This window comes from Danio rerio, chromosome 19 (assembly GCF_049306965.1).
Source record: "Danio rerio strain Tuebingen ecotype United States chromosome 19, GRCz12tu, whole genome shotgun sequence".
NCBI lineage: Eukaryota > Metazoa > Chordata > Actinopteri > Cypriniformes > Danionidae > Danio > Danio rerio.
In genome coordinates, this window is record NC_133194.1 from 27,754,088 (window position 1) to 27,780,150 (window position 26,063).

The 26,063-nt window shown below is 39.6% G+C and overlaps 1 protein-coding gene across 2 annotated transcripts in view; it reads right to left on the minus strand.

Annotated features, from left to right (window-relative positions):
• Window positions 1–10,565: 10,565 nt before the first annotated feature.
• The window catches only part of glcci1a (glucocorticoid induced 1a), a 75,154-nt gene continuing 59,656 nt past the window's right edge, over window positions 10,566–26,063 (minus strand). For both annotated transcript variants that reach the window (XM_073930618.1, NM_001079950.1), the window contains 3 exon segments: window positions 25,573–25,783; window positions 22,079–22,199; window positions 10,566–11,687 (listed from right to left, as the gene is read on the minus strand). In XM_073930618.1, the coding sequence (XP_073786719.1) occupies window positions 11,384–11,687; window positions 22,079–22,199; window positions 25,573–25,783 (636 nt within the window). In that variant the 3' untranslated portion in view covers window positions 10,566–11,383.

Sequence of the window (26,063 nt, forward strand, 5' to 3'; positions counted from 1 at the left end):
AGTCTGCTCATCACTGCCAAAAGCTTCTCTTTCATCGAGGTGAAATCGGGTTTTCTTGAAACAGCGCCCTCTGCCGTACACACGATGTTGTGAGTTCAATGCTGTTGGGGGGGAAACATCTTTCACAACATCATCACATTCCTCCACGAGATTCCTTTTTAATTATTCACAATGTAGATATTTTGAAGTTTTATATTTCTCATTGTGGGCAGCACTATGGCGCAGTGGGTAGCACAATCGCCTCACAGCAAGAATGTTGCTGGTTTGAGCCCTGTCTGGGTCAGTTGGCATTTCTGTGTGGAGTTTTCATGTTCTCCCCGCGTTCGCGTGGGTTTTCTCCAAGTGCTCCTGTTTCCCCTGCCCTACAAGTCCAAAAACATGTGGTACATGTGAATTGGGTAAGCTAAAATTGTCCGTAGTATGAGTGTGTTTGGATGTTTTCCAGTGATGGGTTGCAGCTGGAGGGACATCCGCTGTGTAAAACATATGCTGGATAAGTTGGCGGTTCATTCCACTGTCGCAATCCCAGATTAATAAAGGGACTAAGCAGAAAAGAAAACGAATGAATGAATTTCTCATTGTGGTGTCACGATGGCGAAGTGGGTAGCACAATAGCCTCACAGCAAAAAGGTTGCTGGTTCGAGCCCCGGGTGGGTCAGTTGGTATTTCTTTGTGGAGTTTGTATGTTCTTACCATGTTCGCGTGGGTTTCCTCTGGGTGCTCTGGTTTCCCCCACAGTCCAAAGACATTGGGTATAGGGGATTTAAATAAGCTGAATTGACCGCTGGAAGGGCATCCGCTGCGTAAAACATATGCTGGATAAGTTGGCGGTTCATTCTACTGTGGCCACTCCTGATGAATAAAGGGACAAAGCCAAAAATGAATGAATGAATTTCTCATTGTCGTGTGCTGTAGTTTTTGGTTTCGTTTTTCAGAAAGCAGAATGCTGAAAAAATATAGTTTTTTATTTAGTTTTTTGAAGTAGATAGAATGTGGCAAACTAAATGTTTTGTTGTATTTTGTTTTTGAAAAATCGGATTGATGGAAACAATGGATTTCAGTGTTGTTTTGTTTTTGAGAAATCTTATTGCTGTAAACATAAATTAATGTTTCTTTTTAGAGAAATCAGATTGCTGCCAGAATTTTTTGTTTGTTAGTAAAAATCTGAAAAAAAAAGTTTTGTTTTGAGAAATAAGAATGCAACGAAAAACATTTGGTAACATTTATAATAACTAAACACTATGAATATTTTTTAAGTATTAGCAAAAAGTGAATTAATTATCTGTTAAGCATTAACTCTGCATTAATAAATGTTAGTAAACAATTAGACTAGATACAAATTTTCTATTCTTTACTTAAAAACACATTTAAAATGTTACTGAACTTTGTTACTGATTAATTTTCCTTGACTAAATTAAATATCAGATTATTTAAAAATAATTTGTATTTAAGAGTAGTTAAGATCGTTCAGAATGTGTTAGTAAATGATTAATAAACTATACAAATCAACATTTATATCTTATTATTCAGGCATAATAGTTAATTTGTATGTTATTCAATGACTTATTAACTCAACTTCATCCAGTTTTGAGACCTAATCTAAAGTGAGGAATATTTGCTTTAGAAATGCCTTATAAATGACAATTAAAGGCTCAGTAAACACAATTTTGCAATCTTATTGAAAAAGCTAAATTAACCATTGCTAAATAACACGAGAGTCAAAATGTAACAAAATTGGATAATACAACAATATATTAATTTAACAATATACTATGATACAACATTTAAAGCGATGTCTAAACTGTACAGTAGGTTTATTTTAGATAAGATTGCAAATATTTATTTTTTATTTGATAGTTTCATTTGTGTATCTTCAAATTAATAGAAATAAATAAAGTATTTATTTTTCTATTTTCCTGTTTAGAACACAACTGAGCTTTTAGATGTCATTAATAGGGGACTCATTTATGCTTTATTTATAAACATAAATAGTCCTCTCTTTAGATTAGGTCACAAAATGGAATAAGGTTAAGTTATAAAGCGTCTATTAACATACAAATGAACTATTAAAATACTCCTGAATAATAAGATAATCATTTTCTCACGCATTCTGAATAATCATTTAAAACCAGCAACTTCTCTCAAATAACTGGTTTTTAAATGATGTGATACTTAATTTAGTCACAAACAAATAATAATTAACAAAGTAGAAAATACACTCATTACAATTAACATACAATCTAAATTATATATGTGCTCTTAAATCAAGAATAGAGCATCTTTAGTTGCAGTTGTAAAATGCTTACTAACGTCACGTGTATTAATGTAGAAATTAACAGATACTTAATTCACTATTTGCTAAGGATTAATAAATGATTCAGTGTGTAGTTATGTTACCCAACAGTCTTTTATTCAATGCGGACATAACAGAATTTTCATTAAGCTTTCTTTCTTTTTTTTGTTATTTTAAGCACTTCAGCATCTTCTCTTTATTGTCATAGATGAATGTTGTTAGTGTTTGCTGTTTGACACAATTAGAGTCAGATCCTCTTGTCCTGTTGTTGTTGTGCATCTGGAAAGTGCTCTTGTCTCTCTGTCCTGATTAGATTCAGTTTACTGGAACTGTACATGACTCAACCTTCACCTCTCAACAGACTAAATGTGTTGGGAAATATGTTTTAAAACCCAACCTGGCGTTTGTAAAATACTAATATTGTGACTAAAGTAGCCTAACTGTTTTTAATAATTAAAAGTATCATCATTTAGTTCAAAACTTGCAGAAATATTACAGACGCAGAACTTAAGTCCAAAGCATAAAATTTGACTAAAACTTTTAAATTGAAACTTTTACATATAAATGTATGCTTTCAGATAGTTTATTCAAATGAAAAATCAACATCTGTCAATACAAGTGCAGCTCTCATGCTGGTCTGAAAGCAATTGAAGTCTTAAATCACAAAGCTCTTAAAAAAAAAAAAAAAAAAAAATGTAAAACAATATACCATTCAGTCCCACACCAATGTATCTGATCGGTTTGTTTTCGGCCAAGTAATTACTAAAATAATCCATTACTTTTTCATTTTTAAGAAAATGTGTAGATTTGTTTACACCATGTTCACTCACTCACTATCCTTAGGTCTACTCCCTGATTTATCAGAAATTGTCATAGTTGAACAAACCGTCTAACATCATGTTACTTTGTTTTATTTAAAATCCCTAAAAATGACTAAAGATTGAAATGCAAAATCAAAATAGTAGTATGTGTACTTTTTTAGTTGTCAACAATAGAAGTTTTTAATATATTATATAATATTACAAACAAGCAAGACGAAAAAGTAACACAAAAGTAACTTAAAAAGTAACTAAGTAACATTTCTATTTATATAACAGCTCCAGCAAAAGCATATACCACTGATAAATTACAGTTGAGCTCAAAAAAAGCCTGCATTTAGCAAGTTACAGTAAAAAACGTATTCCACTATGGATAAAAGACTGAAGATTTTACTTCTAACAGACTGATGCTCTCTGCTGACAATAAAGCATCCATTTTATTTAGGCATATTTAGTCATTTGAAAAGGTACCAAAAACGAGTGGTGAAGGGATGTTTACCCAAAAGTAAAAATGTCATTAATTTCCCAACATCATGTCATTCTAATCCTCAGAGAGCTTTGTTCATCTGCGGAATACAAATTGCGATATTTTAGGTGAGATCGGAGAGCTCCCTTATCCTCCTTTAGACACAGTGACTACGTTTACATGGACATCAGAAATTGAATTATTTGCTTTAATGTAATTAAGAGAATAAAAAGACTTAGGTGTTTATATGAGTTGCTTTTTGAGCGTTACTTTCATGATCCCGTTTTACATGTTCTAGCACATAATCCGATTAACGTCATTGCGTCATGACGCTTTACGCATTTCTTCCAGAATTTCATGCAATTTCGGGTGTTTCATTTTTTTTATTTGTTGACTTTAACTGCAGTTTGGCACTTCCACTTTCATTCCCGAACATTTCATGCATGCCCTCCATGACAAACGAGATATTGGATGCAATTATGAACTGCAGGAATAGTGTTGTCTTAATGGAAGTTCATACTGCATACTGAATGGAAGAAAAAAAAAACTCAGCATTTCACTATGCAGGTGTCTGTGGTCTGCACTGACCGGGTAGGTGCAAAGAGTGTCAAACAGCCGTGTGTGTGCGTGTATGTGGACTATCCTGTCGCGAAACGTAGCGAAAAGCACATGACGGTAAGAGTTCGATTAAGGTGTCTACATGTCTGTACTGCACTTCAATAATGCGACTAAAATCGGCATTACTCCACATCTTAATTTGATTTCTCCTTAGTTCGATTATGACCTCAATCTGATAAATCAAAAATCGCTGTTTACATGGTTAACTCTTAATCATAGTGTTGTCCTAATTGCAATAAAATCAAATTATTGGTGTCCATATAAACATAGACACTGTTTACATATCCTTGAAGAATTTACAGTAACATATTGTAAATCAAAATTACAGCAAAATACTGTAATGACATTTACAATACCAATTTATCTTTCTTTAAATGTATTTACAGTATTGTATATCTTTACTGTAAAGTTTAGTATTTTATTCTTACATGTAATACATTTTAACAATAATTACTTTATTAATAATAACAAAAATAATTCATTGCTTATTTAGACTGTAAAACAGTGTAAATAGTAAATTACTGTATTTCCTTTGTTTTTTATTATTGCATTTTGATTCACAGCAATTTAAAAATATAGTTTAAATGACACCAAGAGGATATTTTCCACAATGCAACTTTAAAATACAGTATCATATTGCATAACTGTCGTACAGTAAAATATAAATCATCTTAGTTATCTTACTTACAATACTAATTATAATTTATAAAAATTATTAACAGTGCAGCAACAGTCCCAACTCATTCCAAATAATAAAAATCTTTAAAACAGACCATATGCTTTTAGTGGTTCAGTTAAAATGTTATCAAGCTACAAGAATACTTTCTTGCTCACAAAAATAATGACTTGATCAGATTGATCAGTTTCTTCTTAGTGTATCGCGAGCATGTTCACAAGCACTGTGCACTGATGTTTCCCTCGCTGGATGCCAGCATGCACAATATACTGACACTGAGGAGAAGCAGCGGTTGAATAATGTTGTCATTCATCTGTGCATATAGCTTGATAATATTTCCGCTGAACCACTGAAGGCATGCAGATTGTTTTGAGGATATTTGTTTGGTATCTTTCTAGACTTTGAATGAGTCAGGAACCAATCAAAGAGCTTGATGGTCTCAAGAGTATGGATCGACATGAGGGTGTGTAATTAATAGCATAATATAAATTTTCGTTAATTAATTAATCAAAAAACAAAAAAAAGTAATTTTTATCAACCATAAATCAGAAGCAGTGAGTGATTTTCTCAGGAAAGACGAAGAAGAGGCTGCAATTTAATTCTAATGATTATTTTATTTAAATAAGACACAATATTCCTATTACGGAAATAAAGGTTGAAGAAAGTGTAACGTGTGGCTTTTGATACTGTGATACAGTCACCAGACAATGGCCTTATAACCTTATGCGAGCTCAAACGCCTTTAAAATGAAAGCTACATGACTTTCCAAATCATTTTTTTGACACTGAATTAACGAAAGAATCACTTTATGAATGAAGGGCTTGCAAAACTTTGTCCTCAGTCAATATTTTTCACCTTCAGTACAGAAGATGTCCTCAATCCACCATCCTTCACACACATATCTGGTTTGCACATTCACAACAACAGATTGGTTTATTGCCATTGTGTGTGAACAGACAGCAGGTCAGCCTGATCGGCAAACACATCTCCTACATAATGCTTTGCTCATGTCAAACCAGTGATGTGCTCTTAAACCCCCTACCCAAGTGCTGGTTTTGATAGGCTGATATGCTTTAAAATCAGACATGGAGTTTAAATGGCGAAGGTATTTAAGCAATTAAAACCACAGCGAATGACTATTGCAAACCCTTAACTTACCAAAAATGAGTTTGATCTTTTAATAAACTACTCAGTCTTTTCATACTGTGTATAAGGTGCAGCATAAAAGGTTGCATTGTTACTTTTAAAGCCTTTTGTTTTAATCATGTCATCTTAAATGTGGGTCGTCAATGGTTCTTCATATGAGATCAATTAATGTTTCTATCATTGCGACAGCACAATACATTATTGTTTGATAAAAGTTCTGCTTCGACACAAGAAAACCCGTCAAATCATGCTTGCCTGTCACTTATTCTTGTTCATCATTATTCAGAGTGATTGAAAATCATAAATGCATGCTTTTGTTTTCACAACAGCCAACATACATGTACATATAAACATGTACGGTGAAGATTATGGATAGATGCTCTTGAAAAATCTTTTCGCTGACCTGCAAATGACAAAACCGTCTTATGATATATGGTAAATTTAGATTTCTCCTTAAGATTAAAAGAAAAATGGCCACTTTTGTACTTACTTTCTAGTATACAGTTGAAGTCAGAATTATAAACCCTCCTGTTTATTTTGTCCCCAATTTCTGTTTAATGGAGAGAAGATTTTTTCAACACATTTCTAAACGTAATAGTTTTAATAACTCATTTCTAACAACTGATTTATTTTATCTTTGCCACGATGACAGTAGATATATTTATATCATAATATTTGACTAGATATATTTCAAGATGCTTCTATACAGCTTAAAGTGACATTCAAAGGCCTAAGTAGGTTATTTAACTAGGCAGGTTAGGGTAATTAGGCAAGTTATTGTTTAAGGATGGTTTGTTCTGTAGACTATCGAAAAAATATATAGCTTAAAGGGGCAGATAATTTTTGACCTTAAAATATTTCTAAAAAATAAAAAAACTGCTTTTATTCTAGCTGAAAAAACAAAAACAAAAGACTTTCTCCAGAAGAAAAAATATTATCAGACATACTATGAAAATTTCCTTTCTCTGTTAAACATCATTTGGGAGATATTTAAAAAAGAAAAAAATTCAAAGGGGGGCTAATAATTCTGACTTAAACTGTATGTTGTTTTTAGATTAATTATAATAATTAGTCATAAAAATAGTAGCAGAATTCATTCATTTTCCTTTGGCTTAGTCTCTTATTTATCAGAGGTCGCCACAGTGGAATAAACTGCCAACTATTTCAGCATTTGCTTTACGCAGTGGGTGCCCTTCCAGCTGCAACCCAGTACTGGGAAAAGTAACAGAGTTGTTTTTATCATTAATATTACAATGCCCCAAAAATCCAACATTAATAGTGATAAAACATTCCTTTATCGAAAACATTATGATTCTTTTTTTCTTTTTACATCTAGCCAATGATTTCTTTTAAATTTTAGATTGATTATCAGCAGATTTGGGGAAAATAATTGAAAATATTTTAAAGAAAAAGTTGCAAAATGACACACACACACAAATCTGGGTGGTTTTAATCCATATTTGAAAAAAATATGGACAGATCAATTTTGGATATATTTAGTGTTGAAATGTAACCCAACAGTTGGGTTTCTCCATATTTGACCCAAATTTGGTTTGAAACATACCATTTTTTTAAGTGTACAAGAAAATGTTGGATAGTAATGGTTTTAAAGTAAACATAACATGACAGAACATAATATTTAAAAAAAAAAATTTTTTACCAAAAAATTAATTATCTTTGTGCATTTCAATCTCATGACTTTATTGTTGAAACTTAATGACTAAAAAGGCAATTTATTCCAATCAACTCAAAATATCAACCAATTTGAGTAAAAGTAACAACTAAACTTGTACTGTTACAATTGATTTATTTTTCAACATGCCTTTTCACTGCTATTGTAATTAGCATTAATTACAATATTACTAATTATTGTAGAGAAACCTATGAAATGGCTTGTAGTTTGTGGTATTCGATGATGACAAATGTATGGATGTGTGTCTGATCCATGAGGGTTGTACAATCTGTGCACTGTATGTCCAACTGAAGCAGACTCTCTGCGTCATGTCATCCAGACAGCACCTCCCAGCATGGAATGAGATGGAATGATGGGACGGGCGTGAATGTGAGTATTTACCTGAGTTTAAACAGAGAGTGATGCACCTGAAGCGAGGCCGCAGGCGGACACTGTGCAACAAAGTGTGAAAACAAAAACCTTATTCTGTGTTTTCCCAACACAATCTCATGCCAATTCACAATTATTTCCAATTTGCAGTTTACTAGTGGCTAATTCATGCAATCTTATTCATACAACCTGCTTGAGGGGAGTAATGGGCCGATCAGAAAATTCTTTGGACTAAACATTTTGCATGTCTTTAACTACACCAACATCTAAACATACCGCCTAAAATCAACTTCTAGTTCACAAGTATTAAAACATTTGTTCACCTCAAATTTGTTAAAATACTGTTCCAAATTCCCCTGAGACCTTAGTTTTTCTTTGAACACAAATGAAGATATTTTAGATGAAATCTGAGAGCTCCTCCATAGGTCTTGAGTCATTCAAAGTCCAGAAAAAGAATCAAAACATTATAAAAGCATTCCATTTGACTTCAGTGGGTCATCTGTTATCATACAAAGCCATATATTTGTAAATACATCGTTGTTCGCCTGTAACATTTCTCCCATGTCAGGCCATCAGAGTGTGTGTTTACTAGAACAGTATGACTAAAGAGTCAACAGTGAAATTGCCTGTAGTAAACATGCAGAAATACGGTTGCAGAAAACATTAGTTAACAAAGCTTTTTTTAAGTTTTTGTTTTGTCACACAAAAGTGCTCTTGGAGTTTCATATGATAGTTTTGGTTTCTGGACATTAAACATCTTGGCAAGGTTGCGGTCTACAGAGTATGAGGGAGCTCTCAGATTTCATCAAAGAAAAAAAAATTATCCTAATTTGTGTTTCAAAGATAAAGAAAAGGCTAAAGGGATTGAAACGACATGACGGTAGGAGTGCAACAAGATGGTTTACTCCACAAGACTAGACACGAGATTGAGACAAGATTTTTGTACTATTTTTGGGAATTCTCAATCATGAAATATATACGAATGAAAAAGTCTTTTATTTAACAGGAAAAAAAAAAATCACAAAATGCAAAAACAAAAAAACAAAAAAACATTTAACTTGTATTAAATGTTATTTTACTTCTATTTGAATGAATTCTATGCAGTAAATGTCATGCAAATACTGCAGAATGTTTTTCTATAAACTCTACTGATGGACAAACTCTGAGCTACTGGATGCGAGTATGGACTGATAGGACAGAGCTGTTTAAATCTCGCTCCATCATAACATCACAACTCACGAGACAACTTTTCACCTTGACCAGAAATCTCGTCGCCATCTTGTCTCGCGAGATCTCATAGTTCGAGATCTTGTCGCACCCCTACATGAAGGTGAGCAATTAATAACACGATTTTTATATTTGGTTGAACTTTAAATAGTTCTCAGAAAATAATAAACACTTCTTACAAACTAAAATCTCATAATTATGGTGATTGCGACCGGGCAAAAATGCTTCTATTAAGCATAATCTGATTTACTATCGTCATGAAAGCTGCACAATATTTTAAACCAAGAAGCAATAACCAAGTAAGTAAATATAGCTTAACTTGTATCTCTGTTCATATGTGTGTACTTGTGGTATTTCCAATTTGATTTTATGATTATCTTGTTCTGAATTTATTTCTGACTGTTTAATAATAATGTTTTGTATTATGTTATATCAGTGAGGCTAGTTTTTGTTTATGTTTTCAACAGAACTCTGAATAGAGTTTGAGTTTGTGAAATTCGGTAGTACGGCGTTGTGAAAAGGGGCGGGATTAAACTATATAATTAGACATTTAAAAAAGCAAGAGATTGGTCTATATTTTAAATTTCTGTCCAGAGAGGTCATGTTTTGATTCTCAATTGGTCTTACGCAGTCAAGTGATGCGATTTCGCAAGTCAGAGTTCACCAAGTTTTACCTTTGCAATGTATGAATGGAAGTCTATGGGGAGAAAAGTCCAGTGTGACCGCAGCTCAAATCTGCTGACCATGTGATGGCTATGTTTGGGGGCGGGGTTAGGAGGTGGGGTTTTCTGTAACATTTTTAGAATACAACATAAATGCCCGCCTCTAATGAGATAATGATACAAATTCATGCAAATTACCCACTAATCGCCAAAATGTAAATTGATCACATTTTCCTATGATATCTTGTTGGTTTTTCCAACACACTTGCACAACAATTCATGAATTTTTATTTTAATGGTTAATCCGTAAGAATCTCATTCGTACATTTCACTACTATTTGCTCACCCCCTGATGATGGCTGGCTTTAGGGGCACACATGCTTTTAAATATTCTCCCATTTTAGTTCAAACCAAATGGTATGAATTTGAATGAATTAGCCACTTTTCTGACAATACGTAAAATAGCTACGTTTCTTCATGAGATCAGGCTGGTTTTTCTCATTCTGTGATATCCCCAAAAGGTAGAACACCTGGATAGTCGACAACCCGTGGAGTTCATCGCATTCCCCATAATGTACATAACACAGCAATACACGGTTTAAAATTCAAACAAGCTTTTTTTCTTTATATATAGATTTTCTCGTATATAGATATATTGATAGAGAGAGAGCTTATTCATACTGTGGATGTTGAAAGAGAACACGACACATAATTTAATGTTAAACATACGATCAAATGCATGCCCTGACGCTATTAAGACCTTCCTGAAAGCTTCAGTCGTCTTTCTCCTCAGAAATCGGCGGGTGGATTCGAAGGCGACGCCTTGCTCTGCGCTGTCTGATTATAGTGCTCATACAAAAGCCACTTTGCTTAAATTTTAAGCACACACTAAAGCAAAGCTGCGTTGAAAACAGCTGTGCGAATGCTCGGAATCAATGCGGAATCAAATTCTGGATGGAAAAGTCCCTGCAAACGCATCCATAACTGGATATAGGACACTAAAAAAAAAAAAAAACGAAAGCGTAACGGGAATATCTGGAATGTGACTGAACTAATCAATAGGCAAATTTAATAAATAAGATTTCCGTATGAGACTCTCACTCATTTATCAAGATAACAGTGATGCCATTAGGATTTTTTTTTTTTGATTTGCATATTCTAAGGTCCTTTTCCCAAAATGCTTCCTTCCGTCCTGCTAAATGCCATTCCAGTCCAGATACGAAAGTGCGGCGTTGCCACATACTCAAACCCTTCATCTGCATTTACATTTTCGATTCTCATTCGGGCCACAGTTGCTATGCCATGCAGATAGTAAAGAGAGAGAGAGAGAGAGAGAGAGAGAAAGAGAGAGAAGAGGGGGTTTGGAGAGGAAACAGAGTGGCGGGACGCGACGGAGACCGGCTCTGTGCGCGTGTTTAGCTGACTTCAAAGTTCTGCGGCTGTGAGCCGGATTCTGATGGCGCCTCCTGCTGTTGGGATGGTGACTCCGGCGGGTCATCTGTGCTCGTGCTGGTGGAGACCTGAGTGGGCATATGGTGGTGCAGGGCGCTAGGGCCGGCCTGTGTGGGCTCTCTTTCCTCGTCCTCCTGCTGGGAACTGGAGTGTTGGAGCATGGATCCCGGGAGCTTGACGGGGCAGAATGCAGAGCCGGTGGGGATGAAGTTGACTTTGTTTTTGTCAGGGCAGGAGAAAAGTGGGACGGTGGTTGACTGTCTGGACCTGAGAATAAGAGGAAACTGATTTAAGCTAATGTTCCAAGTGGAAAAATGATGCACATACTATAGTCTCAGCATTAAAGGTGCATTAAGAAATAATTAAATATTCGCCTACAGTGTCGAAAAAAAAGGCAAAACTCACATGCAGCCAATCAGCAGTGATGGTGTGTCTATTAACTATTGTGGCTTTTCATTTACATTTAGTCATTTAGCAGACGCTTTTGTCCAAAGCGACTTACAATTGAAAAGGCATTCAGCAATTCAGCGAACAAGAAGAGGCAAACTATGCAAGAAATGCTAGTTATCAGAGATTGAAAGTAACAAAGTACAAATACTTCATTACTGTACTTAAGTAGATTTTTCTGGTTTCACTATTTATTTTTGACTTTTCACTTAAACTCAATTTTTATTTTTATAAATATCTATACTTTTTACTCTTTACATTTTTATACTGGTCTAGTTACTTTAGTTTTAATGTATTGTGTGGCGCAATCTATATTATTTCTTGTCATTGCGAGATTTGAATGCCTTTTTGATTCAGTCAATCTTGTCATTGCGCGCCTGTGTGCTGCAATGCTCGGCTTTTTCAACCTCTGATCGAGCACCGTAGGCTTGTTTAGCTTACCATGGGAACGACTAATGTGGAACTCATATGAAAAAAGATGATGCAAACATTTATTAACAGCATTAATAACTGTTAAATAATTATTTGTTAAATAAAATATAAACATGTTATGTGCTGTTTAAAGAAAATTAAGCAGCTTTAGTTTTAGCAAACAGACATTTATAGTCAAATACATTCAGTTTTTATTTTATCAAATGTAAATATATATAAATTGAAGACATTTATTAGTTTTAAAAACAGTACTGTATATAGGCAGAAGAATTACATTTTAGAATATATGAATGAGTATGGCAGTTGTTGTTTTTAACAGCTGTAAAGTTTAGTTTTTTGTCCAGGGGATGAAACAGAGCAACTTTTTGAGCAGTGTTGTTGCACAATATTTTAGTGATGTTGCTTGGCTGTTGTGCTGCAAAAAAAAAAAAAAAAAAAAAAAAAAAAAAAAAAAAAAAAAAATCGGAAACAACATTTTTACAAAAAAAAAAAAAAAAAATTATATATATATATATATATATATATATATATATATATATATATATATATATATATATATATATATATATACTTTTATATATATATATATATATATATATATATATATATATATATATATATATATATATATATATATATATAAAAATGTAAGTTATTTTGTATAGATGTATACGTGTTGTGTGTGTAGTTACCCCAATGAAACAAAAACAGGTTTTAGTAATGAATACTTTTTACTTAAGTACTGTACATATTTCAGGCAGTACATCCTTACCTTTACTTAAGTACAAAAGTGTAGTCAGTACTTCAACTTTTACCAGAGTAGTTTTAAACATGAGTATCTGTCTTTCTACTTGAGTAAAGCATGTGTGTACTCTCTGCAAAGTTATGCAAAGTCACTTGTTTGTGCTCAGAGAATGTAGTGCTAGAGTATGAGTGCAAAGGTCTTTGTACACTGAAGTATAAAATTTTTGTATGCGTTTTTTTACAGTCATATGCAAAAATGTGTCACATAAACAAACCTTGCACACAGAGTGGAAAGTATATTAATTAATCTATTACGAAAAATGCTAAACATTTTGGAGTGAGTTTAAGCAGTGATTTTTTTGTTCTTCTCTCTTCTCCAAAGAAGAAAAAGGAAAGGCTGCATATTGTGTAATATGTACTGTGCATATAGAAGGAGAGTTCATTTCAATATCAAACAGCTGCACTATGATTATCCCAAAATGCAAAGTTTATGTCAGGAGATCAGTGGAATTTTAATTAATTGCTTGTGATACTTCACACATTCACATACTGTACATCAACAAATCCTGAACAGAGACTGGCAGTACCTATAGACATTATAATAGATGGCAGCCACCTTGATGTGTAGAAGCAATGGAATGAAAGTGGACCATGCATTCTATTATAATGTCTAGGCAGTATCTAGGCAGTATGTCAAATGTATGAAAACACTCTAAGCAGCAGCAGGGCAGAGCTGCGCAAGTCACTAAATTCAGTCATAAGTTCCCCTTCGGGGGGAACTCCAGCACTATAAGTGGATTTGATTGTAAAATCCACGCATTGGGAGGTTCGGTTCAGAAGCTACTCGTCTGAAAGAGTATTGAACGGGCCAATTAAGAATGAATTGGCAGCGCAAGCCTGCGCAGGTGAGCGGCATAAGCAATCAACTGAGTATATAAGCTCACCTGGCGCCAGCAGACGCTATCCTTTTCGCTTCAGAGCCTTTTCTGATCGAGCTTATGAGGGTTCCTCCTGCTGATCTACAGCCATTTCGAGAGAACGATTTCATCCCGGTCCAGAGCGAGTCCACGCAGCGGCAGACGGTCGAGCTGGGTATCTCCCTTGCCTGGCGTCCCTTTGGGTCCGGTCCTAAAAGAGCAACACAGTCGTGCAGCACGTCCTTTTCAGGATGGCGCTTCGACTGTGCGTTTCTGGTTGCGGGGGTTTCCTGGCTCCGGATGATGGACACGATCACTGCATTACATGTTTGGGGGTCCAGCATGTTAATGTGGTGCTCGGGGGCGGTTCATGTCGTCACTGCGATGCCATGACCGTTGCGCAGTTGAGATCGCGGTTAGCTTTCGTAAGAGAGCGAGCCACCCCAGTTGCCTCCTGCTCTGCAGCGGGCGCTCGGGCAGATCTGAGGGCTTCAGCGAGAGACAATCCGCCGCCCACGGGCTCGCGGACCTCTCGCTCCTCCAAGCGCTCCATCCAAGCTTCGGGTACTGAGAGTGATCTGTCTAATCAGATGGTAGCTCTCACGCTCGCTGACACCGGAGATCAGATGTCCTCCGCGGCATCGGAGGACGGGCTTTCATTGTCCGACGATGATCCGGACCCGCTCGCCCCCTCTGGGCAAGCGAGCGCCGTCAAAACGGATCCTGAAGCGGACATGTTGGCCGTGCTTTCTCGGGCTGCTTCGGCCGTCGGGTTGGAGATGGTTTATCCCCCAGCCCCGCGGCCGGACTGACTAGATGGGTGTTACGTAGAGGATCAGAAGGCGAAGCCTTCGAAGCCTCTCGTCCCCTTCTTCCCGGAAGTGCACAGTAGGCTCACGCAGTCCTGGAGGGCACCTTTCTCTGCCCGCGCTGCGTCCGCCTCCGCCCTCACCACCCTGGATGGTGGAGCTGCCAGGGGGTATGAGGCGATCCCGCAGGTGGAGCGCGCCATTGCGGTCAATCTTTGTCCGCGTGGAGCCCCTGCTTTGCGTGGTCCGCCCCGTCTCCCGTCCAAAGCCAGTAAGTTTTCTGCCTCCCTCGGAGCTAGAGCTTACAAGGCTGCGGGCCAGGCAGCTTCCGCCTTGCATGCGATGGCCACCTACCAGCGCTACCAAGCGCAGGCGCTGGCTGAGCTGCACGAGGGTGGGTCTAACCCAGGCTTGTTACACGAGCTGCGTACCGACTATGCTCTCCGGACCACTAAGTCCGCCGCCTGCGCACTGGGGAGGACGATGTCCACACTTGTGGTCCAGGAACGCCACCTCTGGCTAAACCTGGCAGATATGCGCGATGTCGACAAAGTTCGCTTTCTTGACGCGCCCATATCCCAGGCTGGCCTGTTCGGCGACACCGTCGGTGAATTCACCCAGGAGTTCAAGGCGGTGAGCGAGCAGTCGGATGCGATGGGCAAAGTCATCTATCGGCGGGGCCGTAAGCCCGCTCCATCCCCGGCCGAGCCACCTCCGCTGTTCCTCGCCGAGGGCGCCCGCCAACGGCCGATGCCCCGCCCCCGCCTCCGGCGAAGCGAGCGCGTTGAGCACGCCGAAAGCCGGTAGCCCCTCCTGCCCAGGGCGCCGCTAAGTCCGGTAAACGGACCGCGAAGCGTCCCTGAGACAGGCCATCCGGAAAAGAGGAGACTTGCTCTTTCCCCGCTGGAGGACGGGGCCCAAAATCCAACGGTACTTTTCAGTGCCACCAAAGTTTCGATCAAAGAGCATTTTCTCCCTTCCCCGGATGTGACAGCTCAAGCCCCGCCAGTCTGGGACGCGCTGCCTCTCAGCTCGCAGGGCTTGCATGCTCTGCCAGCGGCTCTCGGGTGCTGGGGGGACGGTCTCCCTTCTCCCAGCCCCCAAGCCCCCTCTCAGGAGTCAGGGTGCGGAGCCAGAGCGAAACGCTCTCCTCCAGCTCTTCTGTGGGACCCTCGCGCTCCCCAGATCAGCACACCTGATCCTCGCTGCCCCTCCGCGGGTACGTCAACGATTGCTGCGATGACGTCATTAGCGAGGGCTCTGCCTGCCTGGTTAGCGCGGGCCAGCCCCTCGCGGTGGCTCATATGCACGATCAGACTCGGCTACGAACTACAGTTCTCCAAACGGCCTCCCAGGTTTACGGGCGTGTATTTCACCAGGGTCAATCCCCTGTCCGCCCCTGTCTTGCGAGAGGAGATTGCTGCCCTCCTGGCGAAGGGTGCAATCCAGCCGAGATGGAGAGCGGGTTTTACAGCCCGTACTTCATCGTACCCAAAAAGAGCGGTGGGTCATGGCCAATCCTAGATCTGCGCATTTTGAATCGCTGCCTTCACAAGCTGTCGTTCAGAATGCTTACGCAGAGGCGCATCCTCCGATGCGTTCGTCCTCAGGATTGGTTTGCAGCCATAGACCTGAAGGACGCGTATTTTCATGTCTCCAATCTTCCACGCCACCGTCAGTTTCTGCGGTTTGTGTTCGAAGGTCGAGCATGGCAGTACAAGGTCCTCCCCTTCGGGCTCTCTCTGTCTCCGCCGGTCTTCACCAAACTCACGGAGGGTGCCCTAGCGCCTCTGCGGCTTGCGGGCATCCGCGTACTCAATTATCTCGACGACTGGCTGATTTTAGCCCACTCTCGGGAGCAATTGACTGCGCACAGAGACGAGGTGCTCCGGCATCTCTGCCTATTGGGGTTGCAGGTCAACTGGGAAAAGAGCAAACTCGCCCCGGTGCAGAGGATCTCTTTTCTCGGGATGGAGCTAAACTCGGTCACCATGGTAGCGCGCCTCTCCGGAGAGCGCGCTCGCCTGCTGCTGAACTGTCTGAGAGAGCTCGACAGCAAGTTAGTGGTCCCACTGAAATATTTTCAGAGGCTCCTGGGGCATATGGCTTCCGCTGCGGCCGTCACGCCGCTCGGATTGCTCCATATGAGACCACTTCAGCACTGGCTTCAAGATCGAGTTCCGAGACGCGCATGGCATGCGGGCACACACAGAGTCTCTGTTACTGCGCTGTGTCGCCGCATCCTCAGCCCCTGGAACGACCCCTCGTTCCTGCAGGCCGGTGTGCCTCTGGGACAGGCGTCCAGTCATGTTGTTGTTTCGACAGATGCTTCCAGCACAGGCTGGGGAGCCGTGTGTCACGGGCATGCAGCTGCGGGCCTGTGGGTAAGTGCCCAGCTGCATTGGCACATCAATCGCCTAGAGCTGTTGGCAGTGTTCCTTGCTCTCCGCCGTTTTTTTTCCGGCGCTGGGGCAGCAACACATGCTGGTCAGGACGGACAGTACGGCGGTGGCGGCGTATATCAACCGCATGGGGGGGTATGCGCTCTCGCCGCATGTCTCAGCTTGCCCGCCGTCTGCTCCTCTGGAGTCACCCGCGGCTGAAGTCGCTGCGCGCCATTCACATCCCAGGTATGCTCAACCGTGCAGCCGATGTGCTCTCACGGCAGCAGATTCACTCTGGAGAATGGAGACTCCACCCCGAGTCTGTCCAGCTGATATGGGCACGATTCGGGGAGGCCCAGATCGATCTGTTTGCTTCCCCCGAGAACGCTCATTGCCAGTTGTTTTATTCCCTGACCGATGGCTCTCTCGGCACGGATGCACTGGCCCACAGCTGGCCTCGGGGCGTACGCAAGTATGCGTTTGCCCCAGTGAGCCTGATCGCGCACTTAATGTGCAAGGTCAGGGAGGACGAGGAGCAGGTTTTGTTAGTTGCGCCCCTCTGGCCCAACCGAACCTGGATATCAGAGCTCTCCCTCCTCGCGACGGCCCTCCCTTGGCAGATCCCTTTGAGAAAGGACCTACTTTCTCAGGGACAAGGCACCGTCTGGCACCCTCGTCCCGATCTCTGGAGCCTCCACGTGTGGTCCATAGACGCGAGGAAGACTTAGGTAACCTGCCGCCCGCGGTGGTTGATACCATCACTCAGGCTAGAGCCCCCTCCACGAGGCGCGCCTACGCCCTGAAGTGGAGTCTATTCACTGAGTGGTGTGTCTCTCGCAGAGAAGACCCCCGATCTTGCCAGATCAGTGTCTCTCTTTCCTTCAAGAGAAGCTGGACAGCAGGCTGTCGCCCTTCACTCTCTAGGTTTACGTTGCTGCCATCTCCGCTCACCATGACGCGGTGGCTGGCGGCACCGTGGGAAAGCATAACCTCATCATCCGGTTCCTCAGAGGCGCTAGGCGAATTAATCCAACTCGCCCCCCTCTCACGCCCTCTTGGGATCTCGCCCTCGTTCTCACGAGCCTGTGATTTGATCCCTTCGAGCCACTCGAAACAGTATCTTTAAGATTTCTGTCCCTGAAGACAGCTCTGCTGGTCGCATTGGCCTCCGTTAAGAGGGTTGGGGACCTGGAGGCATTTTCGGTCAGTGACTCGTGCCTGGAATTCGGGCCGGGATTTTCTCACGTTATTCTGAGACCCCGCCCGGGTTATGTGCCCAAAGTTCCTACCACTCCTTTTAGAGATCAGGTAGTAACCCTGCAAGCGCTGCTCCCCGGAGGAGGCAGACCCAGCCCTGTCCTTACTTTGTCCAGTTCGCGCTCTGCGCATTTATGTGGACCGTACTCAAAACTTTAGATCTTCTGAGCAGCTCTTTGTCTGTTATGGTGGACGGCAGCAGGGAAGTGCCGTGTCTAAACAACGTTTATCCCACTGGATTGTGGAGGCCATTTCATGTGCTTATTTGAGCAGAGGCCAGCCGCGCCCCCCATTAGTGCATGCGCACTCCACTCGGAGCGTTGCATCCTCTTGGGCGTGTGCGCGTGGCGCTTCTTTAACAGACATTTGTAGAGCTGCGGGCTGGGCGACACCCAACACATTTGCAAGATTTTATAATCTGCGAGTGGAGCCGGTTTCCTCAAGGGTGTTAGATACCTTTGGTGATTGAGGAAACAACTCGGTAGGTGTTGTACACGCTTGCGGTGCCTTTTTTTCCCTAACACGGAGAGATGTGCACCCTCCTGTCTGTCAGTAAAGTTGTAGGTCTGCCCGCTGGTCAGCCCGCGTTTTGGGTATAGGTGCCTGCTATGGCCGATCCCCACTGGTGATCCCCATATGCTTTTTCGCCACGGTTAGGTTCCCCCCCTGGGCGGACCCGTGCTTTCCCTATCTGCTAACCACCTTCTTATGCGCACTCCCCCTTCTCAGGGTTAGTCCATATGTAATTCCATTTGTTTCCCCCTATTGGGTGCGGATGGTCTCCGCAGCGTCCTCCCTACTGGGATGGCACGCTTCCCAACGTACTGTCGTGTATTCCTAGAATTATCTAGACGCTAGCGACTCCCAAAAAAGATACCTATTCCGTAAAACTTCTTTTGAAGTAGGATAAGTTAGGGACAAGGGCACGTTGGAGGACCACGCCTCTCGTGATCTGGGTGCGTCACGCTTGCCTGACCGCTCTCTCATGGTGGGTGTTGGTAAGGTGCAGTCATTATGGCGCTTTCAATGGGCTCTCAATGCGTGGATTTTACAATCAAATCCACTTATAGCGCTGGAGTTCCCCCCGAAGGGGAACGTTCGAGGTTACTAAAGTAACCCTTCGTTCCCCGAGGAGGGGAACGGAAGCACTATACTCCGTCGCCATAATGACTGTCCCTTAGCTGTTAAAAGTCTCTTCAGCTTAAAAAGGATAGCGTCTGCTGGCGCCAGGTGAGCTTATATACTCAGTTGATTGCTTATACCGCTCACCTGCGCAGGCTTGCGCTGCCAATTCATTCTTAATTGGCCCGTTCAATACTCTTTCAGACGAGTAGCTTCTGAACCGAACCTCCCAATGTGTGGATTTTACAATCAAATCCACTTATAGTGGTGGAGTTTCCCCCGAAGGGGAACGAAGGGTTACTTTAGTAACCTCGAACGTTCTCAACTGTCCGCCACATTCTTTCTTTTTGTTTTGCACTGTGTTTATTATAAAGTTATCTGTAGCTCAAATGACGGCATTCTGTATTTAGCTTTTTTACTTGTAAGGTGGCTCTGAACTGTCAAAACACTTTTCAAGAGTTCCCACTTAGATATGCTTAGCGTTTATAGCAGGTTTGGCATGCTGTCCTAGGAAAGAACCCTGAGCTTGGAGATACTTATGTCCAAGGCTCCTGCCCGGTCAATAAGCATATAAGGAGATCCGAGATCAGGTAGGTCTCGATAGCTCCCCATTAAAAAGGGAGGAAAAGGAGGAGATGGGGTGAAAGGCGGGATTCTTCCAAAACGAAGATAGAGCAGTAGGAAGAAAACCATCCATTTATAAAAAGCTTGGATCACTCTGATTGGATTATTACTGATTACAGATGAGTGCTCAATCATATCACATGCTCCTCTAGTTAAGTTTGTGAAACTTCACTTCAAATCACTTTTTCGAATGCAAAAATCAGACAGATGAAAGAGGCAGTGTGTCAATATGACAAAAATTTCAATAACCTTCAATAATAAAACCTGATTTAAGTTTAGTTTAATAAATACAGTACCAGTATAGGCATCCACATCAACAGATAATCACATTCCTTTTATCATAAGCTCATTCTTCAGTGCACTACTTTCTGATCATTAAAGCAACACCCTGTACGTTTTTCAACCTTAAAATAATGTACTTAAAATTATATCGGTGGTAAAATAACTTTGAATCATTTTTCAGAGACTATTATGTATGGGACTATGTAAGATATTGACAGGGACTTTATCAGTAACTGTTACAGTTCATATGGACAGTTTCTTCTTTCTCCGGATCATAACATGTCAGTGTAATCAAAACTGTTGCCTCGTTTTGTGTAGTTTGCAAAATATGTGTTTAATTGCGTGTTATAAGTTGTAATCGCTCCACAAGGCTTGTAATCACTTATCTTTTATAGATCAGTCCTTGTAGTGTATCTGTCAAAATAAATCTTTATGGGGTATTCACATATTGCATCCAAAACCATGTTAAAAATGTGGCACATGCTTCTTCCTTTACTGAATTAAATGTGTTTCTGAACTCTCGATCCTCTGCTGCTAATCTTTGCTATGGCCACCATTAGCTGTTCCTAAAAATGTGTGGTGCGGTCAATTTTCAAAATAGTTAAACTTTTGCCACAGTGTCGATTAATGCTGAATGTGTGTCATTGCTTATACTTGTGGTTAGGGTTAAGAGTAGAGTAATATGCTGGTGTTTAACTGCATTGCTTTATTGCATTCCTGCAGTGAGCTCTCACATACTCTGTGCTACTTCATAGCCATGGTGGGCATTTCTCTCTGTCTCACGCTGAACGCAGTCGACCAATTACAACAGACTGGGTCATTAAATCAATCAGCGCTGATTGGCTTCAAGCAAAAGAGAGGTTTGGGAACAAATGAATGGCTAAACAAATCATGTCGTAGGGTTAAAATAAATGCATATAAAATACAATGAAAGTATTTTATATCCTTGCATGCATATCAGCCTGTTGATGGGGACCCCCAAAACCAAAATATTAGCTTTTATAATGCAAAATAGGGGCTCTTTAACTAACATTAACTATTACAACCTTATTGTAAAGTGTTACAAAAAAAAAAAAAAAAAAACTACTAATCTAATTAAAATCATTTCAAAAAATCAAAATGAAGATTTTATTTGGTCAGTTTGGTTTGTATAGCCCTATGTTTTTCATAATGGATCACAAGACCTGGCAATGGTTAAAAGAATATAGAATTTACTGTACAGCATAGCACCGAATATCACAGACCTTTGATGAATAAATCAAAACTACAGCATCCAAAATCAAATCATGATATGGACTAACGTCTGTGAATACTGCAATAGTAGTTGTAGAATAGTGTAAAACTACAATTTAAAAATTAATTTAGCATGTTTTCAATGTCTTGTATCCAGCAACCCACTAAACATTGTTTTAAAAGATAAAATGAAAGTCATTCTAGATAATTCATTACATTTGCTATGGAAAATTAAAAGAAAATGGTGTCATATAGCATCCCATTCTGCATTCTGGAATTAAACCAAACATTTCAGAAATTGTAGCAGGTGAAGAAAGAAATTTCAGCATTTGCATACTGTTCACATTATACATGCTGAACACCAGTGTGCTATTTTAGGCTTACTACAGAAATAAAACTCTACTCACGTCATTTCCTCAAAGACTTTGATCTTCTCACAGCCCTCTGGAGGCTCCCGTTTGAACATGTAACTGTTGTTGGGCTTTGGAGATGAAGCGAACTTAGGAAGAGGAGAACTGCTGCCACTGTCTGCAGGAATACAAACACAAATCCACAATTAAGCTTAGTTTAATGAAAACAGTAACAATATGAGCATCCACATTAACAAATCATCACTTTATTTTTATTATAAGCCCATTCTTCGGTTATGACGTGCACTACTTTAAATGCCTACATTCATTAGAGCAGCAGCATGTACGTTTTTCAACCTTAAAATAATGTAACAAATTATATTGGTGGTAGAATAACTTTTAAGTAGATGAATCCTGCTGAATTCTGTGTGATTTGCTTTGTTGGTAACAGGAAATTGTGCTTTCAACCAAAAGGGGAAGCTGCAAGAGAAAGTTGCTTAGTATCGCTTCAAATTTATTATGCCCCGTTTTACGAGATGTAAAATGAATCTCTGAAGTTCCTTGAGTGTGTATGTGAAGTTTCTGGGTAAAATTCTCCACAAATAATTTTTGAAACTGCTCCTTTTTTTGATCCACACTATGCTGTTTTGGTGACTGTTGCTTTAATTTTAAATGAGATTGTGTTACCAGCCCTTTTTTTTAAAGGATGCGGGGTTAAAAACATCTACATGCATGTTTTACTAATGTAGTCTCTTAGAAAAACAAAAAAAAAACTGTCAATAGAAACAGCTCAGATAGTGGCAGTCTATGGAGGCTACGCCGTTCATTTGTGCATCTTAAAACTCAAAATTTATAATGCCTCTTTATCTCTGACATTTTTGCCAGGTACTGCGTAGGGATACCTATGCTAATAAGGGGTACATCGTCACTAATGGGCAGTACAAAGACACTAATGACATGTACAAAGAAAGTTTTTATGAAGTGTAATTAAAAAAAAAATCTAAGTTTTTTACCATTGTGTAAAATTGTATGCCTATTATGCATATAATATTGCCACATAACTATTTAAACCTCTAATAAAACCACTCATAAACCACTTATATGTTCTATAATTGTTATAACAGTATAAGGCCTTACTATAATATAATATAATATAATATAATATAATATAATATAATATAATATAATATAATATAATATAATAATTGTTGTAATGTGGATCGTTTTAATTTTAGAATGATTTTAGAACTACTGTACTTTTGAAAACACACATTAACATTTACAGTAAAAAATGTTGTGCATGAAATCTAGCGTGTAAGACAATTAATGTTAATCATCCAAAGCATACAAATAACATTATAGCAAATTATATTAATGAATAAATATATAATGCATTCCCAATTTGTCTTTTTGCTTTAATTCATCAAGGCTAGAATTTTAAAATAAATGTTCTTTGTAGTAAATGGTACAACAATTTCTGTTGGTTTTAAAAATTTTCAGTCATTTTTTAATGTTCTGTGAGGTTCTAATGTTATGTAATGTTCTGCACAAGTGAGGGAATATTTATTTTATTTTTTTTTTTGGTGAAAACTGGTAATCTTTGGTTACCATTTTTATCTCACCGCCTACTACTTATGTTAATCCCTACAGGTTTCCCACATTGTTCAAATCATCTTGTTTGTGTTCATCAAAAAAATAAAAATAAACTAATAATGGTCTAGTAAGTTGAGTAAATATCAGGCCAGTTTTCATTTGTGGGCAAACTACTTCTTTAACAGTTTAAATAATTTTTTATATTAATATTTTCTTTTTGCTGGTTCGAGATTCGGCTGGGTCAGTTGGCATGTCTGCATATATGTCTAAAGACATGTGTACAGGTGAATTCTGTAGGCTAAATTGTCCGTATTGTATGAGTCTGAATGAGTGTGTGTAGATGTTTCCCAGTGATGGGTTGCGACTGGAAGGGAATCCGCTGCGTAAAACATGAGCTGGATAAGTTGGCGGTTTATTCCGCCGTGGCGACCCCGGATTAATAAAGGGACTGAGTCGAAGAGAAAATTAATGAATTAATGATTTTTTAACTTAAACTTAGCTACAGTTTCAATTACCTCAATTAGTACTGATATTACATTTGCTGTGCTACTAAATGAGACGCTGGTGCCATGAGCAGTGTTGAGGAATGTTAATTTGGAAAGTTAAGCATTACAACATTGAGTTACTCTCCATAAAAGTAACTAATTGCGTTACTTAGTTATGTTTTATGGTTAGTAATGCGTTACGTTACTTTTGAGTTACTTTTCATAGCTGCTTGAGACTCGATCTCTTACAGAACTTGCAGGGTATTTTTTTTTTTTTAATAGAAGAGCTCGGCATTTAACAACACACTGTACAACATACACCTTCATTAACCTTTAAAAAAACATATCAATAAAATTAGAATAATGTTACCTTTGGAGAACTTACTGATGCTAAACATACAGATTAATGAAAGTTGAAAGTAATGCGTTTGCTACTCTTGTATTTTTGTCTTATTAGTTCAGTAATGTCCATTGAGACTATCCCCTTTACTTCCATGTGTTTAAAACAATGAGAATACTTCCATCACAGAAATGTAAGACTCTGTTATCTTGGTTTTTGTCTGTTCCCGCGGGGAGCTCATTTTCTCACTGAGTATGATTCAACGTGATTACACTAATTTTAATTCAGGAAATTATTTTCAAAAGCGTATTAATTAATCTAAAAAAGTAACTCAAGTTACATTCTTAAAAAACGAACTCAAATATTATTACTTAATTTTTTTTAGGTAATTTGTTACTTTACTCGTTACTTAGAAAAGTAATCTTATTACGTTACTCGGGTTACTTGTAAAGCCTGATTTATACTTCAAATGCAACGTGCGCAGCTGTGCATTTATACTTCTGCGCGCTGTCTCTGTTGGTCTGCATTAACGCTTCTGAAATGCTAGTTGGTAGTGAGGTGTAAATGTTCCTCTGTGTCGAGTTTCTTCGCTGTTGTTTTGCTTTTCCTGAACACTTCCGGAATGTACAAGTGGCTCAAACTCGCTCATTTTGAGGCAGGAACCGGCGGACGTGCACCAACTTTAACTATGAGGTAAACACAAAACAAAACTTTCCATCCGGAGCTCCTTCACGGGACTCCACACTTGTAAACAATCGCTCCATCAGGCTCGCACCATTCACGGGGCTTTCGGTCCCGCCCAGACTCGTCAGCGCTACCAAGCCCACCATTCACAGAGCTTATGCTACGCGTCGTTGCGACGTATAGTTACAACTTTTGAAAGGTGCACGTCAGCGACGCCAACCGCGTAGCATACGCCGGCGTTTGACGCGGAAGTATGAATCAGCTTTAATGCGTTAGCCCAATACTTGCCATTGTAGGTCTTCTCTCACAGGCCTGCTTATACACTTGTGGGATTTATATTTATGTTTTTTCTCAACCGTGCACCAGTATTAAATTAATTCAAATTATAATATCAACTATTTTAAATGTTGGGCAAGTATCATGTTTAAACAGTGGTCTTTAGGTTTAACCTTTATCTCTGTCATCCAGCATCTCGTCGGTGGAGTACGGGCTGCCGTCATGTGAGCGTGGTGGGCATGCGGGCGATGGACAGGGTGACAAGCTGGAGCAGCTGCTGGAGCGCCCCGGGACTGATGGCGTCTGAGTGTCTATACCACGACTACTGCTGCTGCGCTGTTGAGGGGGAAATGGAGCCCTTCGTCCGTCAGGAACCTCCAGTGCCTGTATGACAGTAGGACAGAGAGATGTTCTGTGATGACACTAATGTACAAAAACTGGAGGAAACGCAGCAAAAAAATCAAAAGGTTTATTATTTTTTTTACAAGTCTTTTTTTTTTTGATAATGCTAAAATAAGAGGTGTTTTAAAAAATAATAATAATAGATACAATATTTTATTTTAGCCATTTTAGCAAGTCAACATGCTAAAATCCTATTTATCCTCCTCCTCAGATACATCTTTATACAGTAAAGACTGTCTGACTGAATAAAATTGAGACTGTC